General features: G+C 38.1%; 1 protein-coding gene and 1 non-coding gene across 2 annotated transcripts in view; one reads left to right on the forward strand and one right to left on the reverse strand.

The window, feature by feature from the left end:
* The window catches only part of ADAMTSL3 (ADAMTS like 3), a 598,021-nt gene that overhangs the window by 272,282 nt on the left and 312,370 nt on the right, over positions 1 to 13,369 (reverse strand). Inside the window, exons 13-14 of the mRNA XM_007945172.1 lie at positions 5,437 to 5,584; positions 2,536 to 2,620 (exon numbers count right to left, since the gene is read on the reverse strand). Coding sequence (XP_007943363.1) covers positions 2,536 to 2,620; positions 5,437 to 5,584 — 233 coding nt within the window. The remainder of the gene's footprint in view (positions 1 to 2,535; positions 2,621 to 5,436; positions 5,585 to 13,369) is intronic.
* LOC122150391 lies at positions 5,043 to 5,186 on the forward strand. The gene has a single exon (XR_006163640.1). It is a non-coding gene; the product is annotated as a small nucleolar RNA SNORA15 (small nucleolar RNA).

A 13,369-nucleotide genomic window follows, 5' to 3' on the forward strand; every position in this document is an offset into this window, starting at 1 on the left:
CTCAGCAGCTTCTGGCACACTTGAAACTTGCATGTAGCCGAGTTGTCATTCAGCAACCTGTCATGTTGTCTGCCAATCTTGGGACTGTTAATGGACTTGAACTGGTGGCCTGACATGTGGTTTGATAATTCGGGGACTGTGCCATTTTACTTGTTAACCTTGAGTTTGCCAGCCTCAGCAGCCAGCAGCTGCCTGAGTAAAAAGTCACCTCCAGCTGCGATGAGCCAGGAGGAAGAGGCAGAGCTGAAGCACAAAATCTTTTCATCCCTAGAGGTGGCACTTTGAACTCAGACTTCTAGCCTCCACAACTGTAAGATAATAAACTCTTGTTTATTAAAGTCATCCCATTTGTGGTATATTCCTGTTAGAGCAGCACAAGGTAACCAAAACAGCCCTCTTTTTTCCCCCCCCCTTGGCTTTTTGTGAGATGTAAATCCTATTTGCTACAACCTTCTCTTATGGATTGAATTGTGTCCTCTCACAATATGTGTTGGAATCCTTACCCCTATACATGCAGATGTAATACCATTTGGAAACAGGATTTTCTTTGTTATATTAGTGAGAACCTATCTGTATAGGGTGTGTCCTAAACCTGATCACTGACGAGTTACAAGGAGCAGCATAGACACAGAGAGAGACAGGCAAGCACGAACAGGGGAAAACAGATGCTACATAATTGCCGAGGAATGGAGGAATGCTGGAAGACACACAGATCTACCCCCAGAGCTGAGAGACTTCCTCTAGAGCTGGTGCCCCAAATTCACATTTCTTGGATTCTGAACTATAAAATATCTCTCTTTTTGTTTTTTTTAAAGCCACCCACTTGTGGTATTTCTGTTACAGTAGTGCTAGGAATCTAAGACATTTTCCTTAAACCCTTAATTCCCTTGGTCTATGTAACAACAAGCCCTCCTGGTTCTAGTCCTTTCTCAGTTCACTACTTTTACTCTTTCATATTTTATCTCTCCTGAATCTCCTTCTTCCTCTGGATATCCAAGCTTCTGTCATAAGCCCAACGCCCCTCTCCCTTCACTTGACTGCTCTGTGGTCAGACACTGTCACAGCATCCACAAGTTCTTCTGTGTTCACATCCAGGCTTGACAGCAGTCCACACAGAAAAGCTCTAAGAACATCAGAAGTGTGATGTGCCCATTCCCTTGGCCTGCAGCACAAGAGGCATTGTGTTTCTTCTCAAAGAGAAATAATCCATACACTCCTGAGGCTCATGGCTGAGTTAGACCAGACTTGAAAAGGACATTGATGAATGTTCTGAAAAGAGCAGTGAGGTTTGGAAGGGATCTATAAACAACGACACTAAAATAAAGCATGAAATACCACTGAAAAGGCTAAGAATGATAAGCTTGGGAAGACAAAATTCTCGAGATCCATGACAGCTTTCTTTAAATTTGTGAAAACTTGTCACATGGAATAGGGCAGGGATGTATTTGTTCTGTTGTTTCAGTGAGCAGAAATAGGTGTATTTTGACTCAATAAGAGAAAAAGAAATACGCAAATAACCTGAGCTATCCAATATAAGAATGAGCTGTCTCTTAAGGCAGGGAACTCTGCTCATTGCTGGAGGCGTTGAAGAAGAAATGCCTGTTTTGAAAGGCAGATTGGCCATAATACCTTTGAGATTCCTTTTCCTCCAGTGTTCTGTGATTTGCTCCTTCGAGATGGCCTGTCAGCACCATGGACTTAACATGTCCGACATGGAATCAGCTGTACTGTCCAATTATTTGAGTGTGTCATTGGTGCTGTTGTTCATACAGACTCCTGGACTAGAAAGCTCAAAGTACCTTTGAATTCTTTCTCTCTTTCAGTTGCTATATCTCTGTCTCCATAACGTTTCTTTGATTTGCTCTTAATTCTTAATTTCCACTGGTACTCTTAAAACAGTGACTTGTCAGATCACAAGTGGATTGCAGTCACTGCATTTGGAATGATCCCGGAAGAGATCAAGCCCAACTTAAGTATTTTGTAGGTAAGGAGAATGGTACACAGAAAAATTCTAAGACCTGTCTAAGGTCATACAGTCAACAGCAGTGGTTATAGACTCTAAGACTTATACTACCATGCTTCTTCCACTGTCCTTTACCACAGCAGCCCTGGGATTTCTCCTTACAGTTACTCCTCTCACATAATACATTTCAATTTAACTGGTTTTATAGAGATTGGTCATGAATTAACCATGGAGATTGTTCTATTTGTACAGTGGTGTGATGGTTCTTGGAAAAATCATACGTATTAATCTAGAAATAATTCACAATCTCTTAATTTGAACAGGCCACTAGGTCTGCTTTGAGTTAAATAATACTGCTCTTTTCTATGCTTCTCACAGATACTGCCAAAGTAGGACTGCTGAATTGTGAAATGATGAAGAATTCTAGCCAGCTCAAGCTCTCTAGAGTCTGAAAATCCAGGTCATTTGGATACTAAATGTATCACTGTACTCCAATGAGTACAAAAATTACATATATCATGTTAACTGGCTATGCCTTGATTACTCCCATACAAAAAAGTTCCTGGACTCACGTTGGTTCTTCTGTTGCTATTCTGGTCTCTTCCAGTTCTTGTGCTTGTTTCAGCCAAGGTAATTTAGCTTCCACTGGACTTTTTTCTAAGAAAAAAAAGAACATAAACATTAAGCACAATTACTGTTAATAATTAAGAAGTTGAAGATTTCATTCATAAAGAGGTCAATTTTTAAAAATGCAAATTAAGGTTTTTAGCACAATACATTAGGTAACTTCTGGATTGAACAAAAAATCTGTCACAGTTTTTAATTAACAAATTATCAAAATGCAACCAAAACAATTCCATGGCACAGTTGATTGTGCTCACCAAGTTAACATTAAAATGACTGTTATAAATCAATACCAATCTCTGTTGTTTGCATATTAAAGCTCTTCTTTCAATCATATCAGCTTATCTGCTTTTGCCACAAATTATTCTTGCCCTTGAATAAAGAAATTAATAAAGAAAAGCAAATAAAATGGAAGTTTAAGAAGTTGGGAAGAAGAGGGAATCTACACTATGGCTTACTCAAACCTTTATTATTGTTACAGTTGTTGAGAGAGATGATTACCAAATACAACTGACATATAAGAACAAGATGGTACCCCTTTATTTCCATTGGTGCCTCCTTAGATATTAAGGGGAGGCAGAACAATCCAGTTATGAAGTGAGAAGGGAAGTAATTTTGAGCTGCTTCAAGGAAACCACAGACCTTAAGAAAGTGGCTATAAAGTGTCATTAAGTGCAGAAGGGAGAAGACAAGACTTCAATATGGAGTTTTGTATGACTCTTGGTGGCGCAATGATTAAGCACTTGTCTGCTAACTGAAAGGTTGGTGCTTTGAACCCACCAAGCAGTTCTGGAAGGGAAAGACCTGCTCCTGTAAAGATTACTACCCTATGGGGTAGTTCTACTCTGTCACAAGGGTTCGTTATGAGTCAAAAATCAACTAGATGGGACACAGCAACAACATGGAGTTCTACAGTCAGTATTTATACCCCTACTGGTAACCACTGATTTTTCTGGAAGATGCACATAGTCAAACAGATATTTGTTGAATGATTAATTATGAGGCTATTTATATGGAGAAGGAACCCAGACATCATGAAGGAGAATTATTCCATTCCCTATAAAATCCTAAGGAATATTCTCTGACAAACAAGTCAAAATAATCTTTTTACATCTTTCCCCTGATAAAAAAGAAAGAAAAAATTGTCATGAGGATTGATAATAGTTTATAAAAGATATGGAAATAATAATGTATATGCATATATATACATATATACAGGAGCTCCAGTAGCATAGTGCCTAAAGCACTTGACTGTTGACCAGAAGGCTGGTGGTTCAAACCTACCAGCCACTCCTCAGAAGGAAGATGGGGTAATCTACTTCCGTAGTGATACTGCCTCGGAAACCCAAGGAGGGGTCGCTATGAGTCAGGTCCGACTCGATGGCACATAACAACAACAATACACACATACATACATTCATACATACAAACATACATACATTCATGCATGCAAATACACACACACACAAAAAAAAATTATGCCAAGAGTTCCTACCCAGGAATGCTATCCACTTCTTCAAATTCACAAGAGGCAATAGAAATGGCAGGAAAAACCCTAAATGCACCTGAAGATCTTGACTAGGAACTGAAAAATCTTCAGTCATTCCCTACTATGCACTAAGACATATGAAGAAGATGATGCTGTTCTTTCCTCAAGAAACTAACAGTCCAGTGGAGAGATACGTATAAGGTACCGTGGGACCAAAGAAGAATGAGAACCTTGAGAGAAAATAACCTCTTTCTGTGCTTCCCTCTTCTCTTTCTCCGCCTTCTCCTTTCTTTGTTCTCTTTCTTCCCCTGCTCATTATCCTTGTCCCTCCACCCCTCTTCCTCCTTCACCCCATCCATGCAGGACTTCACTCTGTTTTATGTCTACTGAGAAATGTTAGACAAAGCTAGACAGACAGGAGCTGCTCATTATATACTTAGAAAATCTCTCTCTCTCTCTCTCACTGCTTTTGAGTCAAATATGACTCAGCAGTGGGTTTGGAAACCTTGGGTTTCCAAAGGTATCTCTATGGAAGTAGATTGCCCAGTCTTCCTTCCCAGAGTGGCTGGTGGGTTTGAACTGCCAGCCTTCTGGTTAGCAGTCAAATGACTTAGGTGCTATGCCACCAGAGCTCTATCTTAAAAAACAGGAGGTCCCATTTCTCTCCAGATCAATAAATCACATATGCCCAACCTCTTTATAAGGATGACAGGTCTCTTGTACAAAACAATTTTTATAAGAATGTTGTTGTTAGGTGCTGTCAAGTTGATTTTGACTCATAACTTCCCCATGTGACACTGTAGAACTACCCTATAGGGTTTTCTAAGCTGTAATCTGTATGGGAGCAGATTGCTAGGTCTTTCTCCTATGGAGCCACTGTTTGGGTTTGAACCACCAACATTTCCATTAGCAGCCAAGTACTTAACCATTGCACCAAAAGGCTCCCCTATAAGAAAGTTAGTGACAACTTGGCTGGATACTACATTCTCTTTTTATCAATTATTTACATAGCCAGACACCATGTAAAAGTATGATGTTCCCATTAAAATGCTTATGATGTGTGCTAACTTTTTTTTTTATGGCATATGATTATTAAAGGTGAATACAAATAAATAATAACAATAGTTTCAAGAGCTGCTTAGTGTTCCTTAAATTGAGCTTTTCTACTATTTTGTGTGCTAGTTGTTTGTATTATAGCTTCCAAATGCAATATTTAAATTGCTGTGGTCATAGTGAACTCTCAAAAAATTAATGACTTTCAACAAAGAAAGTTAGTGAGTTGAAACAGAAATGCTACTGTATTGGAATTAGAGCTGGAAAACACCATTTGATTTGAATTTAAAGCACACTAAAAACTGACCTTTTGGTTTATAACATGGAATGGGGATGATACATTCTTCTTTGATGTGTAACTTCAATTGTGGATTGCAGCCTCCTACATGCTGTCCACGGTGGTTGATACACAGAACAACCCGGTAACGTAAACCTCGGCCACAAGTCACTGTGCACTTCAAAGAAAAAGAAAAGGAGTGAATAATAGTCTTTTACAAGAAAGGATCCACAAAGGTATTAATTTTTCATGTGCAAAAGGAAGCCACTAATCTATATGAATATCAAATACAGAAGACTTTTAGATAAATATTACATATGGTAGGGGGCAGGGATGATTTTCTGTGATGCTTACACTTCTGGGTCCCTCCCTAGTAACAGATTCCTTCCAATATTCAATTCCAAGAATATCTAAGATGAAGTCACAGTGCAAGAAAAATCAAAATGTCTTGAAGTTTTACAGTTCAAATATGAAAGAAACTTGATGCAGGTTTTCCCAAATTTGATTAAAAATTTGCATGACATTATCAAAAACAATTTGTAAATATGAAAGAAACTTTTCTAAATGATGATTAAAAAATAAAATTTTGATTCACCATGCTACAGGAAAGATTGGATTATCTTTCTGTTTATAGACATTGATTTTGCAAAATTGTTGTTATACAAAGAGGTCATGAAGAAGTACTCAGCCAAAATGTGTAGAAAAAAATATTACTGGTGCATCAGGCACTTAAAATTAATAAATAAATTATGCTATTTTTTTTCTGAATTTTTGTAGCTCATTAGTTCCCAATCTAGATTCTCAGATGCATTTAGTTTTTTAAAATTGTAATTTGCTGAGATTTATTTTCTTATTCTAAATAAACATTTACTTTGATACCCAATATATGTGTTATATATTACTTTTCTTAAAGAGTCATCCACAAATGGTATAAACTTCAGGCCCCACAAATCCTGGATCCACTTCGAGGAGGGGCTGAAATGCCTTGATCACCTGCTTCAAGTCAGACACAGCCCTGCATATGTGATCTCCCTAATCCTCCTGACACACTTCAGATCAACAGCTTCATACCCATTAAACAAATACGCAAGCAAACAACTCATTACCTAAAGACCTTGCTCAAGGTCACACAGTTCCTAAGATGTAGAGCAGAATTCTATCAAAGAACCTTCTGTTGCCCAAGGTATGACCTTGCCACTATTCCATAGAGTCCAAAGATTCTTTCCCAAGCCCATAAATGTTTACTATGCTGTTCTAGACAGAGGATACACAGAGTATTATTAGTATACAAACATCTTCAGGAAGGGAAGAATACTTAGATAACTTTATTTCATTGTGCCACTCTTGTGACCACTGAACAAATACTATAATTAATTTAGTGAAGTTTGAGATCAAGCTTTGTTTCTAGGAAATTGACTCATCTACCATCAAATTTATCAATTTCAACTATATATATGTATGATTCTGAGAGGCCAATATAAAATATTATGGGTTGAATTCTGTTTCTCAAAAAAGATATTTCAAGTCCTAACTCTCAGTTCTTGTGCATGTGAACTCGTTTATGAAAAGGGTCTTTGAAGATGTCATCAACTTTAGTTAACATGAGACCATACAGGAATAGGATGGCTCCTAATCCCATCTCAATGGTGTCCTTACAAAAGAGAAGAGACACAGACAGACAGACACAAAAGAAAGACAACTGTATGAAGGAACACTTGAGGCTACCAGAAGCTTCAAGGTTCAAGAAAGAATTTTCTCCTAGGACCTCCAGAGAGAACATGGACTTGACAACACTGAATTCAGATGATTAGCCTCCTGAAATGTGAAAGAATAAATTTCTATTGTTTAAAGCTACTCACCTTGGGGTACTTTGTATGGCAGCCCTAGGAAATTAATACGGAGTTTGCTAATAGGAATTAGGATGCTGCTGTACCAAATATCTAAAAATGTAGAAGTGGCTTTGGAATTGAGTAATGAATAGAGGCTGGGAGAATTTTGAGGCATGTGATAGTAAAAGCATAGATTGCCTCAAGAAACTGTTGATTAGGAACATTAAAGGTGATTCTGGTGAGGGCTCAGAGAAAAGTAAGAAGAGCTAAAGAGAAAGCTTCTATTGTCAGAAACAATGCTGCTAGAAATGTGGATGCTACATGTGTACTAAATGTGGATGTTTAAAGTGAGGCTTTAAAAGATGATGAACGCTGAAGAAAAGGCACTCCTTATTATAAAATGGCAAAGAACTTGGCTGAATTATATTCAACTATTTTGTAGAAAGTAGAAATTGAAGGTTGGGAAAATTCTCAGTCTACCCATGTTGTCAAAATTGATATATTCTGTTTACCTGCTCCTTTAGAAAGGACACCAAAGGAGTGGCTGGACAACCATTTGCCAAAGAGAGTAGGTATGTGAATTATGGATCCAATCAATCATCTCAGTAGAAACACTGCGCAGAATAATGTAAAGTTGTTATACTACAGTCAGAAAAAGGGCTTATGGAGCTGCTTGACTGTGAACATCTATTGTCTTTTTAAGAAAAGGGAGCAAGGCTACCTTCTCAGTTTCAGTTGCAGAATGCAGAGCCATCTCCTAGGTTTTGGGGGGACAGAAGCACCACGCTGGTGGGCCAGTAAAATAGGGTCACTACTACACTGCGCAGGAGAGTGGGATTGCCTTCCAGAGCTACCCTCCTGCTCAATGAGACAGGAAAACAGGGTCAATGCCCAGGGTCCAAAGTGGGAAGGCACCACCCAGGACTGAGGGGGCAAAATTGCTGCTCAAATATATTCAGAGGCTAGAGAATTTTTAAGCCATGAAATTTATCCTGCTGGGTTTCAAACTTGCTTTAGACTCTTGATGCTTTCTTTCCCTGTAATTTCTCTTCTTTGCAATAGGAATGTCTACTCTATGCCTGTACTATCATTGTATTCGGAAGCAGGGAACTTGTATTATGGGTTTCATAGGTTCATGGAGGATTCTTCAGGGTAATCCCAGAGAATCTCTAGGATAGACCATACCCAGAGTGTTACTTATACTTGACTTAGATGAGATTTTGACCATAGAATTGATGCTGGAATAGGCTGAGGATTTGGGGTAAACTGGGATGGAGTTAATGTATTTTTCAAATGAGAAAATCAGGAAATTTTAGGAGGCAGAATGCAGACAGTTATGAATTAAATTGTGTCCCCAAAAAGAATACGTTCAATTCTAACTCCTGGTACCAGTGACTGTGACCTCATTTGGAAATAAGGCCTTTGAACATGTTATCAGTTTAGTTAACATGAGGCCACTTGGGAGTAGGGTGATTTCCAGTTCCATCTGAATGGGGTATTTGTTTAAAATAATAATAATAATAAAGAAGAAGAAGAGACACATATAGAAGAAAGCTGGCCATATGAAGATGCATCTACATGTCAAGGAGTATCTCAAACCACCAGATGCTAGAGAGACAAGAATCTTCCTGTAGGAACTTCAGTGAAAATACAGCTCCATTGACAGCCTGAATCCAGACCACTAGCCTCCAGAACTGTTAGACAATAAATTTCTGTTGTTTAAAGTCACCCACTTGTACCACTTTGTTATAAGAGCCCTAGGAAACTAACACACCAAAGAAGAAAATATTTTGCCTAAAGAGAAATAAAATGATACAGTTATAAGGTATAACTTTGCAGAAATATTAGAATTGATCAATCCAAAGGCGTACTGTCTCCTGTGAAACTGATCTAGGAGCTCGAAACTTACTCTAATGATGCTGTCAGTGTTTACAACATTCCCAGAACTTCTCTTTGGAGCCAAATAACTCCTAAATGACATAAAATCCTCATAACTGAGAATGTACTTGATTTTTGGAAAAAGTGAAAAGTATTAAATATCAAGTATGATTATGAGGTAATGGAGATGGGATGGTTAATAACCTCTTGCTTTAAAATTGTAAGTATTGATTAAAAACAAGACAGACAAACAAATATCAGTTTCTGTCAAGTCCATTCTCACTCATGGCAGCCCCATGTGTGTCAGATTACAACTGTGCACCACAGGTTTTCAATGGCTGATTTTTCATGATACTGATGTGTGTGCAAGAAAGGCAGGGTGTATAAAAGCTCAAAGGCCAACAAAAACATATACATAGTAGTTAGAAGAGCTGAAAACAAGCACTGTGGGTTGTAGACCCATTACTTATTGAGGGCTGAAAAAGTGAAAATCCCCAATGACTGAGTAACAAATTCTTTTTGCAGTTCAGTTGGTGTTCCTTTCCTTCAACAACAGCTTTGCAAGAGACCTAGTCAAATGATCAGCTGAAAATCATTAAAAATAATTTTAAATAATAGACTACCATGTGATTTTTGATGCATAACTAAGAGTTCAAAGAACTAAATGAGAACACTATAATAAAATCCTTCCATTCCAGTCTATTTATTTATATGAACAAATTTTCCTAGTATGTACACATAACACACAAGAAATAAACAGTAAAAATCTTTTTAAAAATCACTGAAGCTATTATATGTTACTTTGGTGATATATGTGGAAATTTTTTTTTTTAATTTTATTTTTTAAATACTTGAGAACTCAAAATTTTTTTCCAAAATAGTACAGAGAGAAAATAGAAGGGCTGTGTATGCATAGGGAGGCAGCTCGGGGGCAGGAAATGAAAGGGAAGGACACAGGGAAGAGGTAACTAAGGGGAACAGTGGGAAGGGAGATGCTGCATTCTAGGAAATTGCAGTAAAAGTCATGAGACAAAGTATATGTGAGCTGCTATATGGAAAGTGAATATCTGCTCTGTTAGCTTTCACCCAAATCACAATAAAAATTTAAAAAAAAAAAAATAGTACAGAGAGTTCCTGTGTATCCCTCACCCAGCTTTCCCTAATGACAGTGTTATATAACATGGTCAAAACAGGAGATTCATATTGGTACAATATATTAACTCAAGTATAAACACTATTATAATTTTGTGTTTTTTAAGACTGATTTTCAAAAGTTCATTTTGTATCTGGCAATTGTACTGAACTCTATTATTGGTCCTTATAGCTTTCTGTGGAGTATATTGAACTTTCTATGTGTGTGATCCTATTGTAGGGACTATTACTTTAAGCTCCATTGATCTTCTGAAAACTTATTTCAAACGATAATATACTTTTTATGTGTAATAATTACTTACTAAAATTAAACATATTTAGGTTGCTTTCTTCAATTGTGTACTAAAATTAAATATAATAATTACTCAGTCTAGAAGAATATTTTTAATGAAAAGTGAATTTACTCTGTAAATCTTCACCCAAATCCTAATAAAAAAAGGAATATTTTTAATACTTAAAGCCTTAGAGACAGAAGAAATTGAAATAAATTAATATCAAACTGCTAGAAATATTTTATCAGAAAGAATGTTGTTGTTGTTGTTGTTATGTGCAGTCAAGTCAGACCTTGGGTTTCCGAGGCAGTATCACTACAGAAGTAGATTGCCCCATCTTCCTTCCGAGGAGTGGCTGGTGGTTTTGAACCGCCAGTCTTCTGGTTAGCAGTCAAGTGCCTTAGGCACTATGCTACCAGAGCTCCCATCAGAGAGAATAGAATAGTTAAATCAGTGTTGTTGTTGTTACAAGCCATCGAGTTAGTTTTGACTCATACTGACCCTATGGACAACAGAACAAACAAAACACTGCCTGCTCCTGTGCCATCCTTGCAATCACTGTGATCCTTGAGTCCACTGTTGCTGCCACTGTATCAATCCATCTCACTGAGGCTCTTCCCCTTTTCTGCTGACACCATCTACTCTGCCGAGCATCCTTCCTTTAAAAAGCGTTCCAGTACTTCTTCCAAGACAGATGTTTGTTCCTCTGGCAGTCTATAGTATATTTATTATTCTTCACCACACCATAATTCAAACATATCAATTCTTGTTCAATCTTCCTTATTCACTCTCCCACTTTCCTATGCATATGATGTCATTGAAAACACCATAGCTTGGGTCAGGCACACCTCAGTCTCAAAGTGACAACTTTGTTCTTTAACACTTTAGAAAGGTCTTTTGCAGCAGATTTGCCCAATATGTCTGATTTTTTAAATGCTGCTTCCATGGATGTCGATTGTGGATCAAAGTAAAATGAAATACTTGACACTTTCAATCTTTTCTCCATTTATCATGATGTAGCTTATTGGATCAGTTGTGAGGATTTTTGTTTACTTTATATTGAGGTGTAATCCACACTGATGGCTGTAGTCCTTAATCTTCATCAGTAAGTGCTTCAAGTCCTCTTGGCTTTCAGCAAGCAAGATTGCATAATTTGCATATCACAGGTTGATAATGAGTCTTCTCCAATCTTGATGCCTCATTCTTCTTCATATAGTACAGCTTCTTGGATTATTTGCTTAGCATACAGATTGAATAAGTATGGTGGTGAAAGGATACAACCCTGACATATGCCTTTCCTGATTTTAAACCATGCAATACACCCTTGTTCTGTTCTAATGACTACCTCTTGGTCTATGTGTAGGTTTCTCATGAGCACAATTAAGTGTTCTGAAATTCTCACTCTTCTTTGTAAATTATCCATAATTCATTATGATCCACAAAGTCAAATGTCTTTGCATATTCAATAAAACACAGGTAAACATCTTTCAAGTATTCTTTGCATCCAGCCAAAATCCATCTAATATCAAAAATGATATCCTTGAGATGTTGGGTGGAAAATGGTGCCCTACTAACAGAGCACATGCCAGATCCTTCTTTCAACAGAGAGTTTGAGAAACTCAGTGAAACAGATATAAATAATGATCCTCGGCATTTGACTGCTAACCAAAAGGCTAGCAGTTCAAAACCACCAGCCACTTCACAGAAGAAAGATGGGGCATTCCACTTCCATAAAGATTTACTGCCTCAGAAACCCAAAAGGGGTTTCAGAATTGACTCGATGGCAGTAAATTTGAGGTTTCTGGTTTAATGAGAAGGTAAAGTATTAGAAAGAGTGAAGATAGCAAAGCGAGCAAGTTCAGTGACTGGGCAGGGAAAGGGGGAGGGAGACAGCCAGCAGGCTGAGCCAAAGAGAAGCCATTGGGAACACAAAAGAGGTCGAGGAGAAAAAAAAAAAAAAAGTCTTTACTGAACCCACAGGCATTCAAAACACAGATGAGACAGATCAGGAGGATTTCAAGGTGAGCTAAAGCCATGTGTGTAGGAGAAGATCATATTGTGAAACAAATCAGACCTTCTATAGGTTAAGCAGCCACAGAGTCTGAGAGGGAATAACAGGAAGGGGGAAAAAAACTCTCCCCAAAGAAACCAAACCCAGTAAAAGCCATGGCAATGGGCTCAAGTCCAATTCTTCTTGTTGTTGTTAGGGACCATTGAGTCGTCTCTGACTCATAGCAACTCCATGCACAGCAGAACAAAACACCGCCTGGTCCTGGCCAGCTCCATGATTCTTGTTACACTTGAGCCCATCGCCATCACCACCATGTCAATCCACCTCATTGAGGAACTTTCCCTCTTTCGCCAACCCTCCACCTTACCAAGCATGACATCCTTTTCCAGGGAATGGTCCCTTCTGACAACATGACCAAAGTATCTGAGACAAAGTTTGGCCATTCTTATCTCCAAGGAGCATTCTGGCTGCACTTCATCCAGGACATACCTACCTGTTAGTTCTTTTAGCAATCCATGGTACTTTCAGCATTCTTCACCAACACCACAGCTCAAAACCATCAACTCTTCTTCAGTCTTCCTTATTCATTGTCCATCTCTCACATACATATGAGGCACTGAAAATACCATAGCTTGTGTCAGGTTCACATTAGTCCTCAAGGAGACATCTTTGCTCCTCAGCACTTGAAACAAGTCCTTTGTAGCCTATTTGCCCAGTGCTGTACGTCATCTAATGTCCTAACTGCTGCTTCCATTGGTGTCGATTGTAGAACCAAGCAATGTGAAGTCTTTGACAATTTCAATCTTTTCTCCATTTATCAT

The sequence above is a fragment of the Orycteropus afer genome, unplaced genomic scaffold (genome assembly GCF_000298275.1).
Source record: "Orycteropus afer afer isolate SDZICR_OR568_19922 unplaced genomic scaffold, OryAfe1.0 scaffold00132, whole genome shotgun sequence".
Taxonomy (NCBI): Eukaryota; Metazoa; Chordata; class Mammalia; order Tubulidentata; family Orycteropodidae; genus Orycteropus; species Orycteropus afer.